This window comes from Oncorhynchus clarkii, unplaced genomic scaffold (assembly GCF_045791955.1).
Source record: "Oncorhynchus clarkii lewisi isolate Uvic-CL-2024 unplaced genomic scaffold, UVic_Ocla_1.0 unplaced_contig_8835_pilon_pilon, whole genome shotgun sequence".
In the NCBI taxonomy this organism is placed as follows: Eukaryota; Metazoa; Chordata; class Actinopteri; order Salmoniformes; family Salmonidae; genus Oncorhynchus; species Oncorhynchus clarkii.
Window position 1 is genome coordinate 26212 of NW_027259095.1, and position 14933 is coordinate 41144.

Here is a 14933-nt window from a genome sequence, read left to right on the forward strand (position 1 = left end):
TGTTTATATTGATGTGTATGCAGGGCTCATCTGTAAAAGAGACCTTGGTTTCAGAATGACTAACTGTCAAAAAAGGTTCAATAAAATACGAATTTGGTCTGGCTACAAACTCATGACATAACTATTCATAGACCATGCATACATTTTAATTTAGCTATCAATTTGCTGAGAAAAGAATATCATTTCAGATGCCATATGTGCTTTATAATGTGTTAGGTCGTTTATAACAGCATCATGTATACAATCCATCATATGATATTGGGGATTTTTATTGCTATAAATGTACATTACTTTAACATGTTCAGTGTGTTAAGACTGAGCTGTTACATAAGGAGTCTATAGGATCAACAGATAAAGGGCCACAACACCTGTCCAGCTGATTCTCAGGAAAAGATCAAGTACTCTGGAGTCAGTTACTCAGACATTTTACAGTCTATATTTCAGCATTAATGAGTGAGTTATACATACTGTTAAGAGAAGAGTACTATAGTTAATGAATGCACTGTGCAGACCCTTAGACAAATGTGCAGAACTGACATCTTTCTATATTAGAGAAGACGCAGTCAAACTCCTGATATACCGTGTCTTTGAATAATCTGGTGATACAGGTAGCCTTGCGCGTCATCACACAAAATGGTAACGCTCACATATTCATATGACACAATCATGACGTCATCTCTACAGGACAGGACAGTGGAACTAGGAACAGGGTCAACAAAACATTGTGAAAAAAAAGAAGAGCTGGGCAAAGAAAACACCGACCCCACTTACAGGAACCAACAATGGTCCTGGGCCCAAAAGACCATGTACACTTTACCATTAAGACAAACTGGCATGGGTCTGAAACAGTAAAGAGGTCCAAACATTAGTCCAGCACAGTGCATCACGCTGAAAAAGCTATAATGTGGACAAAACATTTGTTAGATTTCTTTCAACGACATTTAACTGGTAACATTTGAGAGGACATTAGTGGCACCATTACTATGGTAAAAAAAAAGGTGTGGTTATGAAAACAAAATGGAGAAAACTTGAAAGCCTGTCTGTCAGTGAATTAATGTAAAATAAATATAGTCATCTTTGAATGGTTGTTAATGGCAGAGCTGGGCATTTGCCAAGTACAGAGTGAGAATCTTCCAGACAAAAACACTGCGAGATCGGTCACCACATAAAGCCATTACATCATTGGGATTACAGCATTACCAACATCTGTACACACCCATCAACCCCTCAGCGATTGAACCTATTCCCACGCAAAGAGGGTGAGAGTACCCAGAATATTCCAAGAGTCATTCCCAGAGATAACATTCCATACCCCACTAACGCTGCCAGCCAGAAGACAGATTCCTCCTACACTCAAAGATGTTTGCAAGAGTAGCCTACACCTCTGTAGGATGGAGCTACATGGTGAAGTGCCTTGTGTAGTCGTATTCTATCGTGGGGATGACGGCCTGGACAAACTTCAAGAAAATCAACAGATACCTGAAACATGAAGTTAAGGAATAATGTGTAGGCAAGAATGGAAGAGAAACAGTATTAGCAAGATCACTTCTATTTACAACTCATCTTAGCTCGGGTTACATTTAATTAATTATACCATGGCATTTTTGAATAGTCCTTTCACTATAAAAGCACAGTATATCAGCACGTTAGAATTCAACTATAGCCATTGAATTCTACCGTGTTTGAGCTGCGTTTGAAAGCAAAAGTCGAATTGAAAACATTGAATTTGATTTTTCATAACAGCAAGCTACGACTGACGGTTTCTTTGTTTGGTTACCAAGGCAACTACTGTAGTTATCTAGTAAACTTGCTAGCTACTTCAGTGGATGTTGAAAACATTTCAAGCAGCACATTTGTTAAATTATAGCCATGGTATGAAAGGAATAATGAACTCGTTCCCTGGAAATTAACACAACTCCGTGGAAACTAAGTCATTCATTATTTTCCATAGATCACATAGCCCCTCTTACATAATGATACATACACTTAAAATCACCAAGCTGCATTAAAAACACTTGACTTCATCTGAGACGACAATTCACTTAAAGGATGCATATGAACTCCAAGCTCTCCTCCCCCTTCCGCCACCGTCTCGATGATCCTTTTCATCACTTCAGCATGTCTGGAAAACAGGAAGTGCCAACATTAGTTTACAGGACCATAAGCGCTCCCTCGATGAGTATTACAGTCGGATCAGGGCCCGTACTCAACGTTTTTCAGAATAGGAGTTCTGATGTGGGATCAGTTTTAGATTATAATGAATAGAAAGGGGGACCTGATCCTATATCAGCACTCCTCCGACTTTGAGTCAATGAAAGCATGTTCATGATCTCTTGCTTTTACCTGCAGGGATGCACGGAGCACATGGCTGGGGGTGGTAGGTGGGGGTGATTTTCGATGGTGACTGTTTTCTTCACATGATCCTGGCTGATATCTTCATACATCTGATCCACTGTCAGGGGCTGTCTGTCCTGTAGGAGTGAGAGGGGAAATGGTAAACAGAACGTAGAACCCAGGATCTCAGTTTCCCAGGTAAGTCAAAGACATCATTCTTCCTCAGCTGTAAGAACACATCTTGGGATTTACATCCTCAGTAATATTCACAATGCAATCCAAAAGGACACACAGCTGTATCTAAATGCCAACATGTTTTGTTACTGTGCACATGGGATGCACTTTTTGGTCTACCCAAGAAACCCAGTTACACTAAGCTGACTCTGTACTGCTGAGAGTTACAAATCAAATACATTTTAATGTAGGTTACAAATCAAATACATTTTAATGTCACATGCGCTGAATACAACAGGTGAATGCTTACTTACAAGCCCTTAACCAACAATGTAGTTGCAAAAATATGTGTTAAAGTATTTACTAAAATAAACTGAAGTAAAAAATAAAATAAATAATTAAGGAGCAACAATAAAATAACAGTAGCAAGGCTATATACAGGGGGTACCGGTACAGAGTCAATGTACAGTAAGTGTGTTACCTCATCGTATCCAAACAGCCAGAGTCGAGGAGTCTGATAGTATTTGTCATATGTGATGTAGAGGTCATAGGTTCGAGTCTGCAGGATGTCATCGCTCCCAGCTTCTCCCGTTTTGGATTTAGACAAGTCCACCATTTTACTGGTGTCCAGGGTGGCCTAGAGACATATGGGAAAGAAAAAAAAACTGAAGTGAAAAATGGGGAATAGAGACACTTCCTGGAAACGGAAGCAATGTACAATAAAAGTTACAACAATACTGTGAACTTCTGACCTCATCTGTTTCCAGTAGTCCACTCTCCTCATACTCTGAAAGAACAGAACAAGACAAACTGAACCATTACATTACTTAATTAACTATGAAAGTCAGTTAAGAACAAATTCTTATTTACAATGACGGCCTACCAAAAGGCCTCCTGCGGGGGCAGGGGTTAAAAATACAAAAAGAATAGGACAAAACAAACATCACAACTAGTGAAGTATAACCACAGAACAATGACACAGATATTTCACCGGACGTAGAAATGTGAAGCATCCGCTTGGAGTTTCCACATACTACCAAATATGGTAGTGAAAGGAAGCCCAACGGGCGGGAGTGGGAGAAGACGGAACAAGATGGATTTTGGCCGACATTCTGCTAATTTCTTGTCGATTAAACATTTGATCTCAATTCAATTTTCCGTCCCCAAAACTAAAATATGCTACAAACATAATCAGGGAAGTTTTGTATACTTTACCCGTTGCCAAAGTTTTTAAAAATTGTGTTGTTTAGGAGTGCAAAGGCAAGTTGAGTTATTGCACAAACGCACTTCAGAGTAGGTGTTCCCTAATGGAAATATGCACATGTGTGCTAGAACGCACCAATTAGGACCTCGCTAGCTCGTGCTGGCCTCTGCCCACTATGACTAATTTGTTCCCGTTTGAAACAAAGGGCTATGGTCTATCTTGGTTTAGTTATACAAGTCTTTGGAATATTCCTTGAGGAGTAGAGAGTAGACACCTTCCATATCTGCTGCCTCGTCTTCATCATCATCATCATCATCTCCGTTCCCACAAGCACCAGACTTCACATTCATGTTCATGTCCTTTCAAAACAAAGGAATACAACTATTTTAAGACTTCTGCAATGGTATTAATCTAAGGTTGTTAGTTTGAAACATTCATTAGCAATGCAGATTACTAGGGTTCAATAACAAAACGTAAATGGTCCATCATATTTACCTTGTTGTCCAATGAGATTTCTCGTACAGCTTCTGTAACTCCCCCTATACCTAAAATATCAATTTGAAATATAACATTCCTTGAGAAACAAACCCAAAAGCTAACTTTATTTATAATGTATTCCTGACAAAAGACCCAAGAAAATGAACCATTGTCACAGGAAATGTCTAAAGTGTCCAACCTGAGTTGTGGTAGGTGTCAACCCATCCTCCATCTCCGTCATCCTCCTCTATGATGGCTTCCAGTTCATCACAATACTCCATCTGTTTACAGCGCTTATAGCAGGGAACTGTAGGCACACACACAAAATATACATTACTACAGCAACAATAGGGACAAGTAACAGTATTGTAGAGAAAGCGCCACTTTAATTTTTATTTTACCTTTATTTAACTAGGAAAGTCAGTTAAGAACACATTCTTATTTTCAATGACAGCCTAGGAACAGTGGGTTAACTGCCTGTTCAGGGGCAGAACGACAGATTTGTACCTTGTAACCGGAAGGTTGCAAGTTCAAACCCCCGAGCTGACTAGTCCAACGCTCTAACCACTAGGCACTTTAATAATGCCACTTAAATAATGTTTACATATCTTGCATTACTCATCTCATATGTATAAACTGTATTTTAAACCGTTTATTGCAAGTTCAAACCACCGAGCTGACTAGTCCAACGCTCTAACCACTAGGCACTTTAATAATGCCACTTAAATAATGTTTACATATCTTGCATTACTCATCTCATATGTATAAACTGTATTTTAAACCGTTTATTGCATCTCGTCTATGCCACTCGGGCCAATGCTCATTCATATATTTAAACCTATATATTCTTATTCCATTCCTTTACTTAGGTTTGTGTGTATTAGGTAGTTGTTGTGGAATTGTTAGATTACTTGTTAGATATTGCTGCACTGTTAGAACTAGAAGCACAAGCATTTCACTACACTCATGTGTATGTGACCAATAACATCTGCTAACCATGTGTATGTGACCCATAACATCTGCTAACCATGTGTATGTGACCAATAACATTTGATTTGAGTTCACACAGTTCTTACCATTGCGAGTCAATAGGAACTGCTTATCCTTGGGTAAATACGGCTTCACCTTCTCCTCTTCCCCAGACACCCTGGATGGAATAAACATGATGTGACATCTGGGACTACTGTGCTGTCAAAACATCATACTGTATTTGATGCTATATTTGGAGACAGCATAACATCCATCCATAATAATTACATGCTCATATCAGATGAATTAGATTGGAGAAATTAAGTGCAATTTAGCTGACTACAATATCTTAGAGGTGCGATAAAGTCCATTTCAATTCCTGTTAGTTGAACATCGGAACATGGGCATTTCTTCATAAGAGTGTAATTCAATTTCAGAATTGACTTGGATGGAGCCAACCCATGTCCTGGGGTAGCGTGTACAATATTGAGTATCAATCTTACTCCAATGGACACTCACCATTTCCATGTGGGGCAGTGATGAACAAGGTGATCTCCAGCAGCTACAAACTAATGGAGAGAAAATAGAGATTTAATAGGAAGTTGTAATAGTTCAGTCAGATGACAATTACTCTGTGGGTTGGGGGAAAGGAGCTTTTTGGAATTGTGACCTACTTCTCCAAATCGCTTTCAGTTGCACTTATTTTCCCAAATGATGAAAGCCTACATACGTGTGACTTGTTGGGCTTTCTACGTGACTCAGTTACAAATGATACCAAAGACAACTTCCTCACCTCTTCTGGAGTGATAACTCCTGTCTCCTTGAATTTGGATTCCTATCAGACAAAATAATGAAGTAATATTATTATTGAGTTGGCAGTTTGGTATATTTAACGTGTGTGACTGCCTGCAAACAATTTCATTACAGAGGTTAGACATTCCATTCTTAATTGCTTAAACATTGACTGTCACATTTCTCAAATGTGATAACTGAAATCATGCGAAGCTAACGTTAGCTACATTGACAAGACAGTCATCAACGCCATGAACCCTCTAAATATTTCATAAACCGAGATTATACACTGCAATAGGACTGTAAACAACGAATTGTAGCTACATAATACATGTTGAGAGCACTTGAGAAGACTTCCCGATAAAGTATGCTAGCATGTTAGCATCTTACACATCACTGCTGAGTGATAGCAATCTACAGTAGCTAGCGATACAGCTAATATAGCTTACCTTCAGCACTGGAGTAAAAAACTCGGCTACACCAAGGGCCGTGCCTTTTACGGAATTAATGGCGTTCTGCATGTTAGCTATCAGATCGATCCCCGACAGATGTGTGAGTCTTCAAATGCCGAAAGACCGTCGGTTTCAGTTGTTTTTTTTTGTCAGCAACGGATCACATGACTTGTCATTTGAGAATCCCCTTCCGCTGTTAAAGTCTCGAGAGATTTGTCTGGACGGCTCAAGGGTTGCACGATCATGACTGGCCCAGGCCCCAAGGGAAAGTTAAATACATTTGAGTTCTTCAATCTGGAATAAGACCTTTATTCAGCATACATACAGGTAACTGCCAAAATGAAGGAAACACCAATATAGGGAACACGAGCCTCCAGAACAGCTTCAATGTGCCATGCCATAGATTCTTCAAGTATCTGTTACTCTATTGGAGGGATGTGACACTATTCCTCCACGAGAAATTCCATAATTTGGCGTTTTGTTGATGGTTTTTAACGCTGATCCAGAATCTCTCGTAAGTGTTCAATTGGGTTGAGATCTGATGACTGAGAAACACACAACTGTTTAAACACCCTCTGCTCTTTTGAGCCCTCTATTTCAAAGTCCCTTAGATCTCTTCTTCAAGCCATTGTAGAAAAATGACGGGAAACTGGGAATTTGTATACAGGGGAGTGTTGAGCTCTACAGCAGACTTGCACAATTCAATCGCTGGTTGAACACTATTTTCTGTCCCTCCCAAAATATATTTGTAGATAACTGGCCCTCTTTCTGGGACTCACACACAACAGGACCAAGCCTGGCATGCTCAGGAGTGACAGACTATCTTAGCTGGAAGGGTGCTCTCATCTTCCCTATAAACATAGACAGGGCTCAAACTCCTCTAGCTCCACAATGAGATAGGGTGCAGGCCAGGCAGTTGTCTGTCAGCCAGCCTGCCAGCTTAGTGTAGTCAGCTCAGTTTTTCCCATTCAGACCCTGACTATGCCTCGATCTAGGTATGGCAAAACTAAACATGGCTTTGTTCGCATTAGCAATCTCACTGGAATAAAGACCTCCTCCATTCCTGTTATTATTGAAAGATATTGTGATAATACTCCACAACGGCTCATAGTAATGGCTGGAATGGTATCAAACACATGGAAATGTGTTTTATGTGCTCGATACCATTCCATTTTCTCCGTTCCGGGCTCATAGCCATTACTATGAGCCCCTTCTCCCCAATTAAGGTGCCACCGGCCGGCCGCCTGTGCTCATATCTCAAAATAGGACTACTTAATGTTAGATCCCTCACTTCCAAGGCAGTCATAGGCAATTAACTAATCACTGATCATAAACTTTATGTGATTGGCCTGACTGAAACATGGCTCAAGACTGATGAATATACTGAGTTAAATGAGGCCTCTCCTCCTGGTTACACGAGTGACCAAATCTCCACCAAATTGGGAGTCTTCCAACGAGCTTTGAAAGACAGTACCATGCAATATGAAAAAGCCTACAATGCTGCTCGTTCAACCTACCTTCACAACCTGAGGAGAATAAAACACGATTCAAAATAGATTTCTGATACTGTTGCAAAGCTAACTAAAAAGCAGCATTCCCCAAGTGAGGATGGCCTTTACTTCAGCAGTGATGAATTCATTAACTTCTTTGATGAAAAGATCATGATCATTAAAAAGCAAATTACAGACACCTGTTTGAATATGCGTATTTCTCCAAAACTCAGTTATAATGAGTCTGCACAGAACTGCCAGGACCTCGGATCAATGGAGACACTCAAGTGTTTTTATCCTGTATATCTCCACACGTTCAAGAAAATAGTCATGGCCTCCAAACCTTCCAGCTGTCTAATGGACCCTATTCCAACTAAACTACAGAAAGAGCTACTTCCTGTGCTTCACCCTCCTATGTTGAACATAATAAATGGCTCCCTGTCCTCCTGATTTGAACCAAACTCACTAAAAGTGGAAGTAATAAAGCCTCTCCTGAAAAAGCCAAACCTTGACCTGGAAAATGGAAAGAATTATTGGCCTATATTGAATCTCCCATTCCTCTCAATTATTTTGGAAAAAAGCTGTTTCTCATCAACTCACTTTCTTCCTGATGACAAATAATGTATACGAAACGCTCCAATCTGGTTTTAGACCCTATCAAAGTACTGAGACCACACTTGTGAAGGTGGTAAATTACATTTTAATGGCGTCAGACCAAGGCTCTGTGTCTGTCCTCGTGTCCCTAGACTTTAGTGCTGCTTTTGATACCATCAATTACCACATTCTTTTGGAGAGATTGGAAACCCAAATTGGTCTACGCGGACAAGTTCATGCCTGGTTTAGATCTTATCTGTCGGAAAGATATCAGTTAGTCTCTATGGACGGTTTGTCCTCTGACAAATCAATGTTAAGCTTCGGTATTCCTCAAGGTTCAAATTTAGGACCACTATTGTTTTCACTATGCTACCTCTTGGTGATGTCATTTGGAAACACAATGTCAACTGTCACTGCTATGCAGACGACACACAGCTGTACATTTCAATGAAACATGGTGAAGCACCAAAATTGCATACCCTGGAAGCCTGTGTTTCAGACATAAGGAAGTAGATGATTAATTATTTTAATTAATTATTTTATTATTATTTTTGACTCATTGTTTTACTTTTAAACTCAGACAAAACAGTGATGCTGGATCTAGGTCCAAAGAAACAAAGAGATCTGCTGTTTGATCTGACAATTAATCTCAGTGGTTGTACAGTCATCTAAAATAAAACGTGAAGGACCTCTGCATTACTCTGGACCCTTTCAACAATATTTTAAAAGTGCTTTTTTTCCATATTTCTATCATTGCAAAACATTTTGTCAAAAAATCATAAAGAACAGCTAATCCATGTTTTTGTTACTTCAAGATTTGACTACTGAAATGCTCTACTCTCCAGCTACCTGGATAAAGAACAAAATAAATACGTCTGCTAGTGATAAATACGTCTTCAAGTGATAAATACGTCTTCTAGAATCTTGACTAGAACCAAAACACTTGATCATATTACTCCAGTGCTGGTCTCTGTTAAGGCTTGGGCTGATTTCAAGGTTTTCCTGCTAACCTACAAAGCATTACATAGACTTGCTCCTACCTATCTCTCCGATTTGATCCTGCGGTACAAACCTACATGTACAGTCACAAGATGCAGGCCTCCTTATTGTCCCTAGAATTTCTAAGCAAACAGCTCCTATAGAGCTCAATTTTTATGGGATGGTCTGCCGATCCATGTGAAAGATGCAGACTCGGTCTCAACCTTTAAGTCTTTACTGAAGACTCATCTCTTCAGTAGGTCCTGTGATTGAGTGTAGTCTGGCCCAGGAGTGTGAAGGTGAACGGAAAGGCTCTGGAGTGAGGAAAGCCCCTTGCTGTCTCTGACTGGCTGGCACCCCTCTCTCCACTGGATTCTAAGCCTCTCACCCTATTACTGGGGGAGATCTTCGTGGGCTATATTTGGTGGTCGGTTGTTATCTCTCTGGTGGTGTGGTGGCTCTGCTTTGGCAAAGTGGGTGGGGTTGAAGAACGATCTGGCCTTAATTGTACTCTTATAATCTCCAGCCAGAAGGGGACTGGCCACCCCTCAGAGCCCGACTTGGCACTAGATTTCTTCCTAGGTTCCTGCCTTTCTAGGGAGTTTTTCCCAGCCACCGGGCTTCCACATCTGCATTGCCTGCTTTTTGGGGCTTTAGGCTGAGTTTCTGTATAAGCAATTTGTGACATCTGATTGATGACTGTAAGCATGATGGGATGTTAACTGCTTAATTAACTCAGGACCCACACCTGTGTGGAAGCACCTGCTTTCAATACACTTTGTACCCCTCATTCACTCAAGTGTTTCCTTTATTTGGGCAGTTACCGGTATATCTCCATACAAGATAACAAATATATGCACAACATAAAAGCCAAATGTTTTTAATCTGAAATCTCCAGTCTCCCTGTGAAACAAATCATACATTCAAAAATATATGGAAGAAAAAGTATGCTACATTTTCATAATCTATTATAGAAAAGTCCATTCTTATAAAACAACGTCACAGTTATCAAAATGCTAAAAAAAAGCTTTCATGAAATGCCATTCATACAATGGCTTCATGTAGTTCATGGGAGAAGGCCACAACCAGGCCTCAATAGAAAATCGAACACATCCTAAGGGGAACATCCTATTCTCAATCCTTTAGTAACCATATCCACGGTGGTAACCATCCGGGTCTCTGTCATGACCGTAGCCCCCATACTCATCCTCAGGACAGCGCATGCCAAGGGACTGCTGGATAGCCATCTCCTGTCTGCGGAGCTGCATGGAGTCAACCAGGTCATATATGATGGACATGGACCACATGGGAGACGGGTACCAGGACTTGACGTTGCCGTCTTTCCCCACCAGCAGCATAGAGAAGTACTCTGGGCTGATCTGGAAGTAGTTCCTGATGTCCTGCACCAGAGAGGGAGAAACGTCCTCACGTTCCACAGTGGCAGTCCCTGTGACACAGGCAGGGTTGAGGGGTTAACTTGAATTGATTTCATACATTAAGAACAACATTGTTTAAAAGAAGAATGGAAGAAGAAGACTTAAACCTAAATCAAATCTTCGGTTATATAAGCTCAGGATTTTCCCACCAATATGGTAACAGTAACTGTTTCTTACCGTTGATTGGGTATAGCTCAAGGGTCCCGCCCATATCCTCCATGTCCTTCCCAATCAGCTTCAGCACAGACAAGTGGCGCAGGCCTGAGTAGAGTCAGGTGAAAACACGTCATTTCACATTACACCACTGCACCTCTTACGCCTAATATCAAACCCCTTTCAAACAAAGCCCTAGCGCCTTCCCAGAGATATCTAGTACATGTGAAGGTATGGATACAGGTGTAAGCAGTGGTTTTAATTTAACTAGGCAAGTCAGCTCAAAACAAATTCTTATTTACAATGACAGCCAACCCCCGGCCAAACCCGGACGACACTGGGCCAATTATGTGCCGCCCTATGGGACTCCCAATCACGGCCGGTTGTGATACAGCCTGGAATTGAACCAGTGTCTGTAGTGACGCCTCGAGATGCAGAACTTTAAACCGCTGCGCCACTAAGGAGCCCAAATAATACTATTCAGGGAAGTAGAATGGAGGGTAAAGTATTATACTACACAGAATGGAGGGTACAGTACTATACTACACAGAATGGAGGGTACAGTGTTATTCTACACAGAATGGAGGGTACAGTATAATACTACACAGAATGGAGGGTACAGTATAATACTACACAGAATGGAGGGTACAGTATTATACTACACAGAATGGAGGGTACAGTATTATACTACACAGAATGGAGGGTACAGTATTATACTACACAGAATGGAGGGTACAGTATTATACTACACAGAATGACCTCTCTCTCTGTCTAAGAGAGACAGAGCCCAATTTCTGCAATGTGGCCAAACTGAGTCCATGAAACATTTCCCAGTAGAAGTACTAAAGACATGCATACAACTGAAGCTCAACGGTCTTGTGTAATTCGTTTCACTGTGCTCGCTAGATTCCTTTCCCCAAATTACAAATGTTTCTAATTTGCAAATCTTTCATCCCAGTACTATTAATGTCCTCCACATAAAGACTGTGTTGGCAGCTAAACAATAGCCTGTCCTCCCAAACTAAGAACCCTGTTTTTCATCAGTACGAGACCAACATGAGTAGTTGACCACATTGTCTACAACAGGCTCAAAACCAAATTCCAAACATTTTGGCGAGTCTCAAGAGACCTCTATCGTAACCCAGCTTTAGAGTGGTGTCTATTTTCTAACCCAAACAATTCAGGCATGTTACAGCTAAACGCCAAAAAAATCCCTTTTGTTTGTTTGCATAGCTAATGCAGTTTGTTACATATTTCGCAACAGTTAAAACTAATTGTGACAGACTCTGCAAGCTACAAATAAATTGACATTCCATGAGATTATCTTCTGTTAATAGTTATGTTAGTAGTTCATTTGAACTCTGAAAAGATATATCCTGATGCTTGTACGGCATGGCTCGTTGGACCAACAGTGACAGACAGTAACAACAAGGGATGAGGACAGTGTGTTTCAGGAGTGGTATTTGAGAGGTAACCCTCCCTGCACTATCTCTATAAGCTTGAGGATCTGAGTGAGCTGGTGAGTTATTCAGGAAATATGTCTGCTCTTGAACGTAACAGGCAAAACATATTTTGATAATGTTTTATTGTCACATACACCAGATAGGAGCAGTGAAATGTGTTGTTTTACAGGGTCAGCCACCCCTGGAGTAAATTAGGGTTAAGAGCCTTGCTCAAGAGCACATTGGCAGATTTTGACCTTGTCGGCTCAGGTATTCGAACCAGCAACCTTTCAGTTACTGGCCCAACACTTTAACTGCTAGGCTACCTGTAACCCTAGTTGACCAAAGTGTGGCCACACATTCTGAACATCTCCGCAGATGGGAGTGAAGTAGCCAAGACAAACACTTAAGGGCCCCAGTGAAATCATCAAAACGTACAGGCCTGAGACAACAGAGTGACATCACTACTCACCCAGATTGCAGGCCTGGCTAGTCAGGGCGTAGAGCTGCTGCTGATAGGCCCATTCCTCGTCGTCAGAGGAGGAGATCACAAACAGCCTGCGTCTCCAGCGGAACCTAGAGAAATATAAACACAGAACAAACAATGACATCAAATATATACAAACAAAATTCCGCAAGCCTTTCAGAAGAACAAACATGTTACAAATGCATTTCTTTCTTTATTTGCATACATGTTCGACCAGGAGCACACAGGATGTCAGTGTCAGTTTTAGGCGAGTGTATTTGTCAGTTGTGTTGACTTGAAACTGCAGTCACACAGTCTTATATTGCAATTGCATCGTCCTAGATAATAACAAAAGCCCACTAGTACCGTGAGAGGAAGTTCTCCAGAGATTTGGATTTGTCTTCCTTCTTACACGCCACTCCTTGTCTCTTCTGCTGTTCCATCTCCTTGATGCGAGAAGAGAATGTGTCTATGTAGTCAAACACAGCCGTCATGGCGATGGGCACCTCATATTCTTGCTGTGAATGGGGACAGAAAACCATATCACCCATCTTTAGGCGGAAAAAGTGTTACGGATGATACTGTATCAATTCACTGCAGTAAAATGGAGTTATTGAAGCGCTCAACCGATATGGTGGATTTTCACTCAGACATAGGACCGAAAGGTTAAACGCTCTTTCATCAAAATAAGAAGGTCATCCAGGATGCACAATACTAAGTAGCAGTATACAATAACACATTGTAATTATACCGCAGTAAGCTTTATAGGGAAACAAGGCCAACCAACCTTCACTTTCATATCAAAGTCAGTCAGCACCATATAGTAGTCGTCAAATATCAGTCCCAACTCATTCCTCAAGGCTCTGATGAGGGGCTGGTTTGTGAAGTCCTCTTCTTTCATGCCTTTCAGAGGCTGATCCTTCTCTGTAACCATAAACTTGTATTACACTTGTCATCAGAGTAAAATAGAATTGAAAATTAGCTTGACTTGACTTGACTTGACTTACCAGCCTGGTAATGGTCCATCTTCATGGTGCCATTGGTCAGAGAGCCAAAGATGGTGATAAGAGAGATTTTTCTGACGCCCAATTCACACACATGCTCCAGATACTCATCTCTCTGCTGCGTGTACATAGGATTCTCCTCGTCTGGAGTACTGATCACCTGGGAGGGAAAGAAAAGTGACTGTTGTATCATGTGTCTATTCTGTTCGGTTCTATTCAGTTCTATTCTGTTCAGTTCTGTTCTATTCAGTTCTATTCTGTTCAGTTCTGTTCTGTTCTATTCAGTTCTATTCTATTCTGTTCGGTTCTATTCTGTTCGGTTCTATTCCATTCTATTTAGTTATATTCTGTTCTAGTGTACCAATATTCCTGCTTCATATCAGATTTAATCAATACATTTATGTAATACAACAGAATACTCACAAGTAGACGTCGTCTCTTCTCAAAATGACCAAAAAAGGATACTAAGAGGTTTGGCTGTTTTGTGGGGGGCCTCTTGTTGTCTGCTTCTTTCTCCTGGTTAATAGCGGCCTTCTTCCCTGGTCTCCTGCCACGATAGAAGCCCCCATCACTGTCTTTAGTAGCCTTCAACCTTTTCTTGTCTGTTTTACTCTTTTTGCCTGATTTATCAGCCTTTTTCTTCCTCTCTGCATTGGCAGGCCGCTTGACCTTACTCTTCTTGGAGGAAGCTGTTTCCACCTGTGCATCAGAGTCAACCTTAAGTTCACTGCTCAGCTCTTCCCCTCCTTCAGTTGGTTTGTCGTTAGTGAGCTGAGTTGGAGAGGTAACAACTTGTCGGCCATGTTTGGTATCGTCGGTTGTGTCTTCTTCATATTGGTCTCTGTGGGATTCTGTAACGTCATCTATGCCATTTTTGTGGGTCTCTGAGAGGATGTAGAAGGATTCGTCTGTGGTGGGGACCTCTAGGTCCCAGTGCGGTGTTGTCTGGGGGTCCAAGGGCTTCGGAA

The 14933-nt window shown here is 41.0% G+C and overlaps 2 protein-coding genes across 2 annotated transcripts; both read right to left on the bottom strand.

Annotated features, from left to right (window-relative positions):
- Positions 1–196: 196 nt before the first annotated feature.
- On the bottom strand, positions 197–6600 carry LOC139399517 (ubiquitin-like-conjugating enzyme ATG3). Its single transcript, XM_071144915.1, has 12 exons — positions 6400–6600; positions 5952–5993; positions 5678–5727; positions 5266–5336; positions 4389–4496; positions 4208–4257; positions 3987–4071; positions 3261–3295; positions 2990–3145; positions 2344–2471; positions 2054–2122; positions 197–1479 (listed from the first exon to the last, which is right to left on the bottom strand). Exons 1-12 carry the CDS (start codon positions 6469–6471, stop codon positions 1398–1400), a joined length of 948 nt encoding a protein of 315 aa, XP_071001016.1. The 5' UTR covers positions 6472–6600; the 3' UTR covers positions 197–1397.
- A 3867-nt stretch (positions 6601–10467) lies between these two features.
- Positions 10468–14497, bottom strand: LOC139399516 (coiled-coil domain-containing protein 80-like). The gene is made up of 7 exons (XM_071144913.1): positions 14389–14497; positions 13969–14125; positions 13749–13885; positions 13328–13479; positions 12968–13071; positions 11078–11161; positions 10468–10911 (listed from the first exon to the last, which is right to left on the bottom strand). Exons 2-7 carry the CDS (start codon positions 14093–14095, stop codon positions 10607–10609), a joined length of 909 nt encoding a protein of 302 aa, XP_071001014.1. The 5' UTR covers positions 14096–14125; positions 14389–14497; the 3' UTR covers positions 10468–10606.
- Positions 14498–14933: the final 436 nt, after the last annotated feature.